Consider the following 16,368-nt stretch of genomic DNA (forward strand, 5'->3'; position numbering starts at 1 on the left):
TAGCTCTGCCGTAACCAGGAAGCGCTGCGTCGATCTGACGTCATCAACAGGCTGCGTCGTTCTCTGGAAAAGCCGAGGGGGGCAGTTCTGTCTCTTCCACCTAGTGGTCAGAAGGAGGAACCGCATTTTGAAATTCATGCGTAGAGGTGCTATAAAGATAAAGATAAAATATACTTTATTTATCCCAGCAGGGAAATGTAGGTGTTCCAGCAGCCAGCATACATACAAACCATACATACACACAACACATACATACACACAACACAACACAACACATATATACATACATACACACAACACAACACAACACAACACATATATACATACATACATACAACACAACACAACACAACACAACACATATATACATACATACATACACACAACACAACACAACACATATATACATACATACACACAACACATATATACATACACACAACACAACACAACACATATATACATACATACACACAACACAACACAACACATATATACATACATACATACAACACAACACAACACAACACATACATACATACACACAACACAACACAACACATATATACATACATACACACAACACAACACAACACAACACATATATACATACATACACACAACACAACACAACACATATATACATACATACACACAACACATATATACATACACACAACACAACACATATATACATACAAACACACAACACATATATACATACACACAACACAACACATATATACATACATACACACAACACATATATACATACAAACACACAACACATATATACATACATACACACAACACAACACATATATACATACATACACACAACACATATATACATACATACACACAACACATATATACATACATACACACAACACAACACATATATACATACAAACACACAACACATATATACATAAACACACAACACAACACATATATACATACAAACACACAACACATATATACATACATACACACAACACATATATACATACACACAACACAACACATATATACATACAAACACACAACACATATATACAAACACACAACACAACACATATATACATACAAACACACAACACATATATACATACAAACACACAACACATATATACAAACACACAACACAACACATATATACATACAAACACACAACACATATATACAAACACACAACACAACACATATATACATACAAACACACAACACATATATACATACAAACACACAACACATATATACAAACACACAACACAACACATATATACATACAAACACACAACACATATATACAAACACACAACACAACACATATATACATACAAACACACAACACAACACATATATACATACAAACACACAACACATATATACATACAAACACACAACACATATATACATACAAACACACAACACATATATACATACAAACACACAACACATATATACATACAAACACACAACACATATATACAAACACACAACACATATATACATACAAACAAACACACAACACATATATACAAACACACAACACAACACATATATACATACAAACACACAACACATATATACAAACACACAACACAACACATATATACATACAAACACACAACACAACACATATATACATACAAACACACAACACATATATACATACAAACACACAACACATATATACATACAAACACACAACACATATATACATACAAACACACAACACATATATACATACAAACACACAACACATATATACAAACACACAACACATATATACATACAAACAAACACACAACACATATATACATACAAACACACAACACAACACATATATACATACAAACACACAACACAACACATATATACGTACATATCCCACTCATACAAAAAACCATGAGCCCACAATACAGTTTGATATATGATATATGCAACTCAGGCTAAAGTTTAAAAGTTTAATGTCTTCTGTCCTCACTTAAAGGGGAGTCGTTATAAAGCTTAGCTGCCGTAGCCTCCCACTAAAAACACTCTTTTGTTCACACACGAGATTGTGTAAGGGATGCATGTTATTGTCCATAATGTTCAACAGTTTCTGTATCATCCCTTCTCCCCATCACCACCTCCAGGGGCTCCACAGCACACAGCCAGCCCTCCTAATCAGCTTGTTAAGCTTTTTAGAGTCACAAGCCCTGATGCTGCTGCCCCAACAGACGGCTGCAAAGAAAATGGCACTTGCCACAACAGTCTGATAAAACATGGATAATATGATATAATAATAATAATAATATATTATTTATTATGTAAATATTCAGGGCAACAAACTGATGGTAAATTACAGAGGCTGTGTATGGAATGCCATTTTTTTCAATATTAAAATAAATTGTATATTTTAGATATTATTTATAAATATTATTACTTATAAAAGATCCATGAACGCCATTATCAGTCAGAGCAGAGTACCATCTTCATGTACCATTGAGGTTACCGAGCACATATCTCTCTGGGAGTTCCTGAGCTCTTTGGTCTTGTAGGTTCCTCTGGATCGTTGGAGTGGACCCGCCGACCTGCTGCTGTTTGTTTGGTGGTTAATTAAGATTTCCAGGAGCTACTCTTGCTGGGGTCTCCATATCTTCATTGGCGATGTGAATCTAAGAGTTGCTCGATTTCAACTTTAATAACCGTTATTAGTCTTTACCATTTCCATCGTCATTGTAGTTGCTACCTTTAATTTTAGACTCTTGAGAAATATTTTAAAAGTTGAAAACTATGAGCTGCCAGTTGCAACACAGCCTGCTTTAAACCTCAGGTAAAGCAAATAGCTAATCAAAAAAAAAAATTTCAAAAGGATTTTGGCTTGGCCAATAAGATTTCAAGAGGAGCATATGCCACCCCTCTGGACACGCCCTTGGGCTTCAATGATTTAATAGTGGTTTTTTTTTTCCACAGCTTTTATATTCCACGCACAACATCAAAGAAAGTACAGAGCATGTCTTTAACTAGAAAAACAATAAAACATGAAATAACACGTCTCCATGGTTACCAAACTGTACTCGATCAATAAACAAAATAAAGCAAATTCTGTTGTGCACAGAAAACTCTTGCATCCAAAAGATCTTGTGAGTCACTTGGCTTTAACTGTCAGGGTGCTCCTCCTCCTGCTCCTCCTCCTCCTGCTCCTCCTCCTCCTGCTCCTTCTCCTCCTGCTCCTCCTGCTCCTCCTGCTCCTCCTCCTCCTGCTCCTCCTGCTCCTCCTCCTTTTGCTCCTCATCCTCCTCCTTCTCCTTCTCCTCCTGCTCCTGCTCCTCCTCCTGCTCCTCCTCCTGCTCCTCCTCCTCTCACCCCTTCTGCTGCTGATCCTCGGGCATCATCACCATCACCTCTCCCTCCATCACCACCTTGTCCTTGACGGAGCATGTCACGGCGATGAACGCAAACGACATCTTGATCTTGCGGACTTCGGCCTCGGCCAGCACCTCCTCTCCGATGTAGAGCGGTGCAGGGAAACGGATCTCCTGGTAGAGGAAGACGCAGCCGCGGCCTGGCATCCTGGTGCCGAGCACGGCCGAGATGAGCCCGTTGATGAGCACGCCGTGGACAATGGGCGTCTCAAAGGAGGTGGTGCGGGCGTAGGTGGGGTCCAGGTGGAGCGGGTTTGTGTCACCCGTCAGCTCGGCGAACAGCTCCACGTCTCGGGAGGAGAAGGCTTTGGTGAGGGAGGCCCGCTGGCCGACATGAAGCAGCCTGCAGGAGGGAGCAGCTGCCGTGATGGAGGAGAGGCAGAGACGAGGTTTGTTCAAAATGCTCCTCCACCTGAAAGTCATCCTGGAGAAAATGAAGCTCCTCCTCCGTCAGTCCAGCTGCAGCTCTCGGCTGTTTCCTGACAGTGAGAGCAGGTACGGAGACACCTGGAGAAAAGACAAGAGACAGTAAAGATGGACTTGGTTTCCATGAAACTAGAATTACTCTTCAGGAACTGCCATGTTGGTTTCATCGTCGCAATGCGTCACATCATCAACAAAACCTTTTCCACACACGGCTCAGCTGCTGTCGTTGAATTGGAGTTCAACTTCTGTTTTTTGGGTAATTTTATCAAACATGCTTCTGATAAAGAGAGTCAACAGTACAGACATGAGGTCAGAGAGAAACAGAAAGTGGAAGCAGGCAGCTTTATGAAATACAGCTGTCACAATACCAGGATTTCACACTTCAATATTTCACTAAAAATCAAACAATACTGATTTCAGTTTTGATACCAAGGCACCAAAAAAGAGAGTCTGAGAATGAAGACATGTAATATTTACACTAATAATTAATAAAAACTATAATTAATACGATACGATAACTCTTCACTAAAACTCTGACAGCTAAAAAGTGTCGATATACTTCCGTTCGGTTTTGTTAAAGTAGTGTTAAAAGAGAGAAATGCTTTGTTTGACCCCAGTGTTGGGTAAGTTCTAGGTGTTTTGCAATCAACAAAAATTGGAGGTAAACTCCTGCACACTGTCTGCATTGCACAAATACATTGGCAATATATGTGTGCAATAACAGAGTGCTCGGCCTGCTTCCTTTAGGTTGTCAAAAAGTATCAAAGGATTGTACATTTTGACAACCTAAGGGAAGCAGGCTGAGCAGATTGTAGTAGTAGTGTGTGAGTTAAGAGTAAAATAAGGCAGAGAAACCATTGAAAATGAAAAATAAACTGGAAGAGCAACTACTGGAATTAGTGACAAGTTTTTTTGGCAGATGCTTTTTTTTAAAGATTTATTTTTGGGCTTTTTTTTGCCTTTATTTTAGAGATAGGACAGTCAGAAATCAGAGAGAGAGGGGAAAGAAGCCACAGGTCAGATTCAAACGCGGACTGCCTGCCTGGAAGTCTATGGCCCCCGTACATGGTGCGTGGCGTGCGCCCTAACCACTAGTCTGCCAGCGCTTTTAATATTTGAGTAAAGTTTGCAAACCTGCAGGACTCTGAAGGCACAGGCCTGGTTCTGATAGAAGCCCAGCAGAGTCAGGGAGCTCCACAGCTTCACCAAACCCCTGAAAGATTAAAAACACACACACACACACACACATTAAAATGACTGTGATAGTGTTGCAGGATTAAATATTGTGATTATATACATTCTGTTGCTGATGTTCTTACTTGCTGGCAACACGAAGAAGAGCAGTGAGGGTCTCCTCATCGTACTTCAGCAAGTCAAATGTCAATGCTGCTCCCACCTGAATATTAAAACAAAAATGACAAAAAATAACTTAAAAGGTCTTCATCCTGGACATTCTGTTCCTGCACCCTGTAGTGAAGGGTTCATACTCAGACCAAAGGGGGTGCAGAGGGTCTGCTGTTGACTTTAAATTCAGGGTGTACCGGTCTGTCAGCTAAGAAATGCTGCACATTTGCTTCCCAGTTATCCTGCTGCCTGGTTTAACAACCTTGTCCAGTTTGTTCTTATTTTCTCAGTTTAAGAAGGTTATTGACCTCACCTCTCCATGGAGACTCTTCAGACCTGTGATGATGAACTGCTTCAGGTCAACTGCGCTCAGTTTAGTGGATTCATCCTCCAGAACGCTGAACACACAGAAACAACATGTCTGATGAGCGTGCAGGTTGTCAGTAATGGACCGACACGTAGCTTAGATAAATGCACGTGTGTAAAACATATTTCTTAGGCGTAAAAGCAAAAGATCAAAATGAACAGTATGTTAAATAAGCATGTCACTGTGACTTACAGGCAGACTTTCAGGTAGTGGTACGGCGCGGCGTTCTTCAACACGTCCCGTCGGAAAACTGAAGTGTCGTCCTTCTCCTCTTCACGTCGCATTCTTTTAAAGCGTCAGTGACTCAGACTCCAACACGTGGAACACAGCAGGATGATTAACTGACTTCACACTAAAAATATACAACACAAACACTCAATTTAAAAATGTATATACACTATATATTTATGTATAGCCCTATTTCAAATCTGTGAATCTTCTAATTGTACTGTACATTTACTGTATGTATCATCTTGGAGTAATCATGTGTGAGTGTTTTTTACTGGAGGTCAAAATGCTCCAGCAACATTTTGACCTCTTCTAAGCCTTTCACTCATCATGCACCTTGTTATTTGGTGAAGTTTTGCCAGAAAATCCTCTGTTTCCTGACTGTTTTTTATAGCATGACCTTGCGGAACAGTCAAATATCTTAAATCTTGAATCATTATCTGTGCAGGTTTGAATCATTTTGGATATGAAATAAGGTGGACAACAAGCACCATTCCCAAGATCAATGCAAGTAAATCATTAAGGAGGTTGTCAAAATTAATGTATTAGGAAATAATAAATACCTATGGACGTTTAGCTTTTTGTAAATTGTCATCTGTAATTTAATTTTACATTATGATATTACATTTATATTAGCATATACCACAGCCAGACATGTAATAATTAATAAAAACAGCTAAAAGTACGTCCAGCTAACCACTATTATAAAGCTGATAATTTGCAGATACAGTAAATTATTACACATTACATTAACAGGCTCCACACCTTATCTCATGTAAATGTCAAACACAGACATGTCTGCTCAACCTGAAGCTAAACAAGCTAACAGGAGGTCAACCTGAGCTAAATCAGGTTTACAAAGTCTACGATAACTCTTCACTAAAACTCTGACAGCTAAAAAGTGTCGATATACTTCCGTTCGGTTTTGTTAGAGTAGTGTTAAAAGAGAGAAATGCTTTGTTTGACTCACTTCGCCACATTAAGCTGGAGAATTGTCAGCGTGTTTGGGACATCTGAGCGTCCATGCAAACTTTGAACCAGTGCGCAGCATGTCTGGACCCCTGCGCATGCGCTGCCGTCCCGTGTAGTACAAAGATGTGTAAATTGTTAAGATGTATCACTCCGTCATGACATCGAGGAAACAAGTCCCAAAGACGGAGGTTCACCAAATAGGTATGAAAATACAGAGGCGGATCAGGGCCAGACATGAGAAATATATAATGAGAGAAGGAAGATTGTTTTCATTGTGCACTTCAAGAAGAAAGCTGAAATGTCAAGAATAAAGTCGAAAATGTTGAGAATAAAATTGAAAGTCGAAATTAAACAAGACATAAGATACGTTTTTACACTAAAGTCTTTTTACAAGCTGACATATATATATTTTTTTACACCTAGTGTTAAATGACGCAGTGATTTAGTATCTTGTATGGTACCACCTTGGGTACCCATAGACTATATTATTTACAGTCTATGTGGGTACCACACCATATTAACAGTCTATGGTACCACACAGCACAAAAGTAAAACTATTTTGACTGAGTGGAACATCTTGAATAAATGATCTATAATTTCAACATGAAGAGCTTGTGTTTTGTCGCCCCCTAGCGGTCTGAGTGCGAACTACCTCGAAAAAAGTGTAAACACAAATCAAATCAGCCAAATGTTTCAATCAATCATTTGAGCAAATTGGAAATATTTATTTCTGTGTCCTGGTGCTGGAATCATGGAAAACCCTATACATGTTAAATAAATCAGAATGTAATTTTATAAAGTTAAATATATAATCAGTGCACAGCAGCACAACATGTGACTCACAAACAACACCACCACATTAATATGAAATACATGAAAAGAAATTGAAGATCAAAGTCATGTTCTGAAAAAAAAGTTGCACAAAATCTCAGCTTGGAATGTGCATCGAAGCATCGAAAAAAATGAGACAACAGCCTTCTGTGTAGGGCTGTTTGTGTGTGTGTGTGTGTGTGTGTGTATATGTTTTACTGAGTGTAAAAACAAATGCAGGAATATTTGACAGTCGGCTCCACACTGTGCCTTCATTTCAGTTTTCAGTTTTTACAGAATGTCTTGCAGGCGTAAAAAACTCTCATATCAAACTAGAAAATAGAACGATTCAGAATCAACTTCATTTTCTTCATCATTCTCCTCATCGTCTTCATCTTCATCACAACCTTCATCATCGTCGCCTTGTCCTTCTTGAGGTCAGTCATCGACATTAAAGTTCAAAGTTTTACTTCAAGAGACTTTCTTTGTGTTTTCATTGTTGACGTCCTGTGCAGACAGGAAGTCCATGATGAGATTGGCGGCCTTCCTGGGTCGCTCCAATGCCACAGAGTGACCACAGCTTTCTAACAGCTCCACCTGACAGTGAGGCAGCGCTTCCTGCAGCACCGACGCCCCAGACACGTCCACCACCTGAAGGAGGAGAGACAGACCCATCAGCAGCTCGTAAAGCTTCTGGATTTTAGAGATAACAGTTAAATCTCCACTTTGTTACTAAATACAACGTTAATGCTGCTCGCCAATTAAAATAATCTAATTATCAAACCATATTACACAGCCTAGTGCAGGGGTGGGCAACTGGCCATACTTCTAATATCAATAAACATGACAAATACAACTCCATGCACAGATACCAAATGCATGAACATGAAAAACAGAAATATTACTTCAATACTGGAATATTTTTGGATGTTTTTGGGAAGAAATAAGAAGATCAAATTGGCTGTATTGTTTCTGTAAATCTATTTAATGAAGAATTACTTCATTAAATAACAACTCAGTTCATTCATAGCCCTGAAAAAGTCCTGAAACTTTGCTTTAATTCTGTGTTTAGTTCTTGAACCTACATTCTTTAAAGCTACCTCATGTTTTAAAGTAACTCATTTCTACCTGGTCCTCTTTCCCCCAGATGACCTGCGTCGGCGTTTTGATGAGATGCAAGTTTTCCTGCAGTGAGTGACGAGACTTCTCCCCAACGATCTCCATGAACACTGAACAACAAAAACAAACAAACGCACTCGTGCTGTAAGAACTCAACGCTGGTAACAGAGTGGTCGGCTAATTAAAACAGGAGGACACTGCAAAAGCTCAAATCTAGTCAGTTATATATCTCATTATCCTTCTTATGAGCCGCTTTCACCCGACTATCAGTCCTGATTAACATCTTAATTCAAGAAATAAAAAGCACAAAATGAAGCCTGGACTGTTTGTACTGAGTCAAATAAATAAACTGAAGTGTCTTCAAATGAGAAGTCCTTTCTGAATAATCATTAAAATATCTGATTTCAAGACACCTTGGCAGATATTTTAAAATCACATAAAGCAACTCAGGTCTTTATTTTTAGCTCACAGATCGGATTCGAACCCGTGCCGCCAGCTTGGAAGACTATAGCCTCTGTACATGAGCAAGCGCGCCTACAGAGATATTTATGACGGGATGTTCGACAAATGGACTTTTGCAGTGCAGTTTATAAAACAGGGATCAGAGATTCGAGGATATTTACGGTCATACTGACCTTCTTTATAGAAACCGTTGTTTGGGATCCTGTTTTGAAGAAGACCCCGCAGGACCTGACAACACACACACACACACACACACACACACACACACACACACACACACACACACACACACACACACACACACACACACACACACACACACACACACACACACACACACACACACACACAGAGTTCAGTTGTGTAAAGCTGGCCAGGTAGCCGAGGCCTTACTACAGATGGAGTAAAAGGTGAACCGTACAAAATAAGAAATCCGTTGAAAAGTAAGGAAATAGAAGTGACGATATAAATAAAATGAGATAAAAGGAACATAGCTGTGCTTCTTTTTGTTGGGTTTACCTGTCGGGGGATGTTGATGGGGGTGTAGCAGCAGAGTCTCAGCATGTCGTCGAGCTCCTGAGGAGTCGAAGGGATCAGAGGGATCGACTCCTCCTGCTCACTCTTCTCCAGCTCTCTCAGGCGGCTGATGAACTCAGTCTCTGTGGGATAAACCAAACCTGCAGCACACGGGGGGGGGGGTGGATCTGTTACTCTGCTTCAGGTTTCAAACATCATGGAGATCAGATGTTGACCGAGTTTACCTGCCGGGCAGATCAAGGTGACACTGCACAGGTCAGCGGGGTGATGAGCAGCGTAGACCCCGGCGACGTTACCTCCCATCGACGTCCCGATCAGGTGGAAAGGTATTTTATCCAGACCGATACTCTGCACAAACTGCTCAAAGGGAGACGCAACAAATGACGTCTCGGTGCTTTAAATGTTTTGGTTTGTCGTCTCAAACGGAACGATCGGTCGACAAATATAAATGTTGTGCGAAACATGAAAAAGCTGAGTGTGTCTCAGTCACACACACACACACACACACACACACACACGCTCTCTCTCTCTCTCTCTCTCTCTCTCTGACTGACCTGGTGTATTCTGCCGACCTGGCCCTGGATGCTGTAGTCCTCCGAGCCAGTCCGACTCGTCCCCTCATGACCCGGCATGTCCACACACACCACATGCTGGTTTTTGGGGAAATACTGGAGAGAAAAACAAACAAACCATCTAAAATGCAGCACTGTTTTTGAGTGTGGAGTTGATGTGCACTATTCTCTCACAGCTCTCTCTCTCTCTGATGTATTGAATTTGGACTGCAGTACCCATTTTAAACACTAGGTGTCAGAGTTACATACAGCTCCTTTAAGCATTGAAATGTCTGTGTGCTAAAAATTTTAAAAATGTATAGTTGTGGTAGTTATTTTGCCCCAAGTTGTGCAGACAGCAAGAAAAACTGGTGTCTGCTTGCTGTAAGACTGTTACCTTGACGACAGGCAGCCACATGTCCTTGGTGGCGGAGAAGCCATGCAGCAGCAGCAGAGATGGCGTGGCGCCCCCTGGCTTCCCTCTGCTGGAATAACAGAAGCGATAACTTCCGCTGTGAGAGTATCGGACCACCAGCCCGAGCCTCTGACGCCAGTACCTGCAGAGGATTGCAGCAGGATCACTACAAGTTATCGTCTGAAGTCGTCTGTCATCGCAAAAATGTTTTCATGAATTACAACGCAAAGAAAAGTCCAGCCAGCATAAAATCCTACCAGTTAGTGTCCGACTTTCATGAGTTCAGCTGAATAATGTTGTGTGACTTCAACATTAGGTCTTATATGTAGTTTATTGTTTGGGATCTCTGTGATGTAATACGTTGGTTTTAAAGCTCTTGTGAGGAACTCTCAGGTTGTGGTTTTTTTTTTGCGGCCCTTTGGGCATTTTCTTTTGTTAATTTTATCCCTTTGACATGCCACCAAGTTTACTGTCTTACACTTGAATGTTGGCATGTAAAAACTTCCCAATTTGTAGCCCGAGTACATATTGTAGATGAGGTTGTTTTTTACAAAGAAGAAAGTATTGGTCAAATCAAACGTTTGATCCAATCTCAGCACAGGACAGACAGGAAGTGAATCACAAAGCTGGGGAACTGGCACCACCTCCTCTCTCTCTCTCTCTCATGATGGATAGGCCGGATCTTAACATAGCAATAAGTAAGGTCTTTTACCTGCTTTTTGTAACATAACAATGAGTAAGGTCTTTTACCTGCTTTTTGTAAAGTGTCTCGAGATAACACTTGTTATGACTTGACGCTATACAAATAAAAATTGATTGATTGACTGAGCTGTCGTAGTTTATCATGAGGGGGAAAACAAAAGCCTGTACCCATGGTGATCGATCCCAAATGTATTTGAGATATTTCCTTTAAAGCTCACTGTTGGGCTTCAGGGCAGATCAGGATCACCAAACCAAAAAGGATTCATCGTCTGCACACGATAAAAACAAAGTTCATCTAAAAGTTGTTGACATGTTTCAGTCTGGCACAAAGCGATAGAAACACACGCTCACATAACCCTCCACAGAAAATGGGAAAGAAATGATATTTTGCTTTCCTGCGAGCAGATATTGCTCAACAATATTCCTACAGAAGTTATCTTTCAAGTGTTTTTATATCCGTGTCGGGCAGGCTGCTCGGACTCACAGAGTTCCAATTGTACCCCCCATAAAAAGCTAATGAGCGTCCGTTAATGAAGACAATGCACCTCCTTTATACTTCTACATTTTAACATTTACAATTTGATTTTTATTCAAGCACAAAGCCGCGGACAAATACGCTGTTATATGACTCTGACTCAGCATTGTGTGTGCGTGTGTGTGTGTGTGTGTGTGTGTGTGTGTGTGTGTGTGTGTGTGTGTGTGCCGACCTAGTCCCAGCAGGAATGGGAGGTTTGTGCGTGTAAAACAGCATTCATAATCTGCAGGGTGGCCAACATGCACTTTTTCTTTTACAGCTTAGACAAAGTCCAGCAGTCAAGGTCACGCCAACAAGTGTTTAAGTCTTTACAGAGCACAGACAAAGGAAGAAATTATGTTTCAAAACCGTTATTATTTATATAATTCAAAATGTTCCATTTAAACATGTTCATGCCAAGATAATTGATTCAAAAAATGATTTAAGATGTTTTATCTCTGGACTTTAAGACAAATACATTAAAAAGTGAGGAACACTTTTTGTGCTTTTCCTTATTTCTGAATGAAAAAAGCTGGAAACAAACCAGTACTACAGAAAGCAACAAAATAATATTAACAATATGAAAATAATAAGTTTTGTTTCTGATGGTCTAGTATGCTTTTGTTTGTCATATAGACACATCAGCATTAATTACAGTCTGATTAATCGGCCGTCTACTTTTTGTGTCTACCTGGGATTATTAAATTATAACACAAGGAGGACAGAGATATTAATATTTATCCTCCCTCCTGTCCAGATAGTCATGCCCAGCTTTGAGAAAGTTGATGTCAGCCAAACTTGCCAAACTTGTTGTTTGAGTGTGAGTGTGCCGTGTGGATGCATTTTTTTATTACCAGTTGTAGACCTTTAAAAGTGCTCCTGGCCAGAACAGGAAAGTGATGAAGGCGAGGACAGGGACAACCAGAACACCCCCTGACAGCATTAACAGCTCCATGGCTGCACACTCCTTTTAAAGATAAAACACACAAAACAGACACTCACTTCACCATCTCTCTGCTTCATGTCTAAACTGTGACTGCTGCTGATAACATCAGATCACGGAAGAGCTAAGAACCCAATAAAAGTTATAATTTCTCTACTAACATTATCTAGAGTTTAAATGATTCAAGATGTGACGTTCAGATAAAATAACATGACGTTTACAACTTAACAACCTTAGAAGAATATTACAACATTTTCTAAAGGATACGATGCGGAATGATCCGACACAGGATGAAATGATACGGTAGGTCTTCTTACATTAGAATAGGACAGGATACGTTACGTTACGTTGCATTGTGTTACGTTACATTGTGTTACGTTACGTTTGTGTTACGTTACATTCTGTATGTTACATTTTTGTTACGTTACATTAGTGTTACGCTATGTTACGTTTGTGTTATGTTAGGTCACGTTGTGTTACGTCACGTTGTGTTACGTTACGTTGTGTTACGTTACGCTACGTTACGTTACGTTACGTTGTTATTACGTTCCGTTCCGTTATGTTACGTTCTGTTCCATTATGTTACGTTCCGTTATGTTACGTTATGTTATTACGTTCCGTTCCGTTCCGTTACGTTGTGTTACGTTACGTTGTGTTACGTTACGTTGTGTTACGTTACGTTTCGCTACGCAACGTTTGTGTTGTTAGGTTGGTCTTATGTTAGTGTTACGTTAGTGTTACATTGTGTTACGTTACGCTATGTTACGTTACATTGCTTTACGTAACAAAGCTTTATGTTACATTATCTGAAGACACGGTGGAACACGATACGATAAGGTTGGTCACATTATGTTTGTTTACGTTACAATACGATACTGTACGATATGTTTGCTAAGATACAATACTATCTGTTACATTACGTTACGTTAGTTTGCAGACTAGCTTATGCTCAGTTAATCTACCAGCTTAGTTATAATAATAATACAGTAATTTAAATATCATACTGTGTTTAGAGCCTCAGAATTCATAAAACAGCCAGTGATTGATTCCTTTGGATAATTTTGTCTGAAAAAAGGCAATTGGATTTATAACTCACTGTCTCACTTATAAAAGGTCAATTTGTGAAAGTTTAGACATGGACATGGTCATGGTTAGCCAACACAGAGCGCTTGCTCAACTCTAAAAATAGTTTTATCTCCTTTTGCTGCTTTATGATCCCTCAAACATGATGTGTCACCTAATCACAGGACACCAACAGTCAAACATTATTGATATTTATGGGACATTTAATACAGTATGATGTTCTGTTTATTGAAGTCTTTGGTGAAAGTGCTTAAATATGATTTGGAAATACTCAAATTCCTGCATTCAAAAAAACCTTGCTCGAGTTTAAAGTACAAGAGTTACAGGATTAAGATCTACTTCAAAGTACTAAAACCAAATTAACTCTTAATGCACAATGGTCATTTTCAGAATAATAACCTTTATTATTGGTCTATAGGCTTATGATTGATGCAACAATGTGCTTTAATATTTTAATGTAGCAGCAGGTACATATAGCTCAAGTTTTAATTTATTTATGCATCTAAATATCACTTTACACCCTGCAGTGCTGCAGCTTAAGAAATCCTCCCTGGAGAACAATATAGACTTGTACATAAAACAATTCCATTATTTATAGATTGACTGATATATTTTCAATCTCTATCTGCAGGTAATCAATACGTTAAGCTATCAGACACATATTGCAAAGTACAAATGAGCAGATAACATTAAAGTATAAGTAATGAACGATGAAACATGACTACAGTATGTCGTGCAGACAAAATCACTGGAAGCTAAACTGGCAAGTAAATAGACTTTAAGTTGGGTTGTGGCTGTTACATAAAAATCTGTTATCGGGGATCTCAAAGTGAGACGTCAGAAGAAGCTGGGAGGTAGGACCTGCGTGAAAGGTGCAGGAAACCGAGCTTCCCTTTTCCTGTCACTTTAAAAGTTAATATTTGTAGCTTTTAATTACAGGAGTGACCAGTGCAGAGTATACATCAGGTAATAACCATATAAAACCTCACACACACGTGTTTCTTTAGTTATGACTTCCTTTGACGTACAGAGGAATACATCACCTCTCAAAGGACAGTGAAGGTTACACTGAGTAAACACAACCAGGTGCTCAAGAGAAACATTAATGTTCATTACAGCACGATTAAAATCATCTGTGCAGCGTGATCACGTACCTGTCCGAGTCCTCTTCGATCTGTCAAATAAAGCTGCCTTCCTCCTCTTTCACCCAAATTACACAACAGCCTTTCATCCTCACTTAAAGGGAAAGTACAATCAGAGGACCCTGCTACGTTCACGGACTGTCGGACATATCAAAATATCGTATGTGTGTCAAAGTTCAACCAATGTGCAGCGCCTCCACACGAGGGCGCCACCTTCTCATTTAAAATCGCCTAATCTCCAGAGGTTCAGGTAGAAACGTCTCCATATCAAAAAAAGAAATAGATAAAAATAAGTAAAACAATAACCAAGATATTAAAGCCCCGTAAACACAGCTCACCATGATCATAATCTGCACCAGGTTTGTTTCTAAGAAGGTTTTCATTTACACGAAGTTTGCTTTGATTTTGTAGTATAAATTACAATTAAATCACAATAAGGTCACGATTAAGGTCCAAAATTAAAATCAGGTTTTAGCCAAACAGGAAGTTCATCACATTTAGTTTAAGACAATACAAAATACAAAATGAAAGCATAACAAACAAAAAACAGTTTTAAGATGCAAAAAAGAGGAATATCAAACATGCCCTTAAAAATCAGTTTAATCGAGATGAACTATTGAAATTCAGCAATTAGTTGCACTTTTACATTTTTTTAATTTGACAGCCCTAAAACATAGTTGTATCATGACATGACATTTACAATCATCTATTGATGAGTTGTAAAGAGGTTTTAGCTTAATTATTATTATTATTATTATTATTATTATTATTATTACAATAATCTAATTATCAAGTTAGATAAAAACGTGTGCACACAAGATAAAAACTTTGACTGTAGGGGCTCTGTTAAAAAAACAAACTGCACATCATTTGTTTTCTTATTTCAACAAAATAAGTTGAAGTTTAAAATCAAGCTATAAGGTACAACTTTTAAACACTTTAAACTCTGGACTGACGAAGGATTACTCTTTGGCCTATTCATTTTAAAACGACTTAATCGTTGATCATCTATGAACACAGCTAAAGGAAGTGATGACTCAGTCTTACAAATCCTCCTTAAACGCCCCCTGATCTTGCTGTATGCTATTAAAGGCAATAAAGCGCTCCAATCAAAACACATTTATCTCCGTTTGGGACTAAAAATATCCTTTTCTGGATTTTCTTTCGTGGTTCAGGAAGCGGCTGTCAGACCATCAGTGAGGTGATGTAACTGCAGGAGAACGCTGGTCTACAAACCACAGGAATACCTCACATTCCTGCTGGGAGTAGGTCAGCGCACACACACACACACACACACACACACACACACACACACACACACACACACAAACACGTGT

At 39.2% G+C, this 16,368-nt stretch overlaps 3 protein-coding genes across 3 annotated transcripts; all 3 read right to left on the reverse strand.

Annotated features, from left to right (window-relative positions):
* Window positions 1-3,315: 3,315 nt before the first annotated feature.
* On the reverse strand, window positions 3,316-3,839 carry LOC132976975 (hydroxyacyl-thioester dehydratase type 2, mitochondrial-like). Its single transcript, XM_061041285.1, has one exon. It carries the CDS (start codon window positions 3,837-3,839, stop codon window positions 3,354-3,356), a length of 486 nt encoding a protein of 161 aa, XP_060897268.1. The 3' UTR covers window positions 3,316-3,353.
* On the reverse strand, window positions 3,788-6,846 carry rpp14 (ribonuclease P/MRP 14 subunit). The gene is made up of 6 exons (XM_061041284.1): window positions 6,752-6,846; window positions 5,746-5,905; window positions 5,500-5,584; window positions 5,162-5,238; window positions 4,977-5,055; window positions 3,788-3,923 (listed from the first exon to the last, which is right to left on the reverse strand). Exons 2-6 carry the CDS (start codon window positions 5,835-5,837, stop codon window positions 3,867-3,869), a joined length of 390 nt encoding a protein of 129 aa, XP_060897267.1. The 5' UTR covers window positions 5,838-5,905; window positions 6,752-6,846; the 3' UTR covers window positions 3,788-3,866.
* A 608-nt stretch (window positions 6,847-7,454) lies between these two features.
* LOC132976973 (monoacylglycerol lipase abhd6-A-like) lies at window positions 7,455-12,876 on the reverse strand. Its single transcript, XM_061041283.1, has 8 exons — window positions 12,718-12,876; window positions 10,630-10,789; window positions 10,236-10,349; window positions 9,906-10,038; window positions 9,664-9,821; window positions 9,318-9,372; window positions 8,692-8,792; window positions 7,455-8,214 (listed from the first exon to the last, which is right to left on the reverse strand). The coding sequence occupies exons 1-8, from the start codon at window positions 12,816-12,818 to the stop codon at window positions 8,035-8,037; spliced, it is 1,002 nt and encodes a 333-aa protein (XP_060897266.1). The 5' UTR covers window positions 12,819-12,876; the 3' UTR covers window positions 7,455-8,034.
* Window positions 12,877-16,368: the final 3,492 nt, after the last annotated feature.

Source organism: Labrus mixtus, chromosome 7 (genome assembly GCF_963584025.1).
Source record: "Labrus mixtus chromosome 7, fLabMix1.1, whole genome shotgun sequence".
NCBI lineage: Eukaryota > Metazoa > Chordata > Actinopteri > Labriformes > Labridae > Labrus > Labrus mixtus.

Excerpts from the sequence above, each read along its gene's own strand:
- LOC132976975 (XM_061041285.1), bottom strand. The coding sequence starts at position 3,839 with ATGACTTTCAGGTGGAGGAGCATTTTGAACAAACCTCGTCTCTGCCTC.
- rpp14 (XM_061041284.1), bottom strand. The coding sequence starts at position 5,837 with ATGCGACGTGAAGAGGAGAAGGACGACACTTCAGTTTTCCGACGGGAC. Across the intron at positions 5,239-5,499 it reads TGAAGAGTCTCCATGGAGAG|GTGGGAGCAGCATTGACATT; the intron begins GTGAGGTCAATA and ends TTTAATATTCAG. Across the intron at positions 3,924-4,976 it reads GTGCCTTCAGAGTCCTGCAG|GTGTCTCCGTACCTGCTCTC; the intron begins GTTTGCAAACTT and ends TCTTTTCTCCAG.
- LOC132976973 (XM_061041283.1), bottom strand. The coding sequence starts at position 12,818 with ATGGAGCTGTTAATGCTGTCAGGGGGTGTTCTGGTTGTCCCTGTCCTC. Across the intron at positions 10,039-10,235 it reads AGGTCGGCAGAATACACCAG|TTTGTGCAGAGTATCGGTCT; the intron begins GTCAGTCAGAGA and ends CCCTTTGAGCAG. Across the intron at positions 9,373-9,663 it reads CCATCAACATCCCCCGACAG|GTCCTGCGGGGTCTTCTTCA; the intron begins GTAAACCCAACA and ends GTGTGTTGTCAG.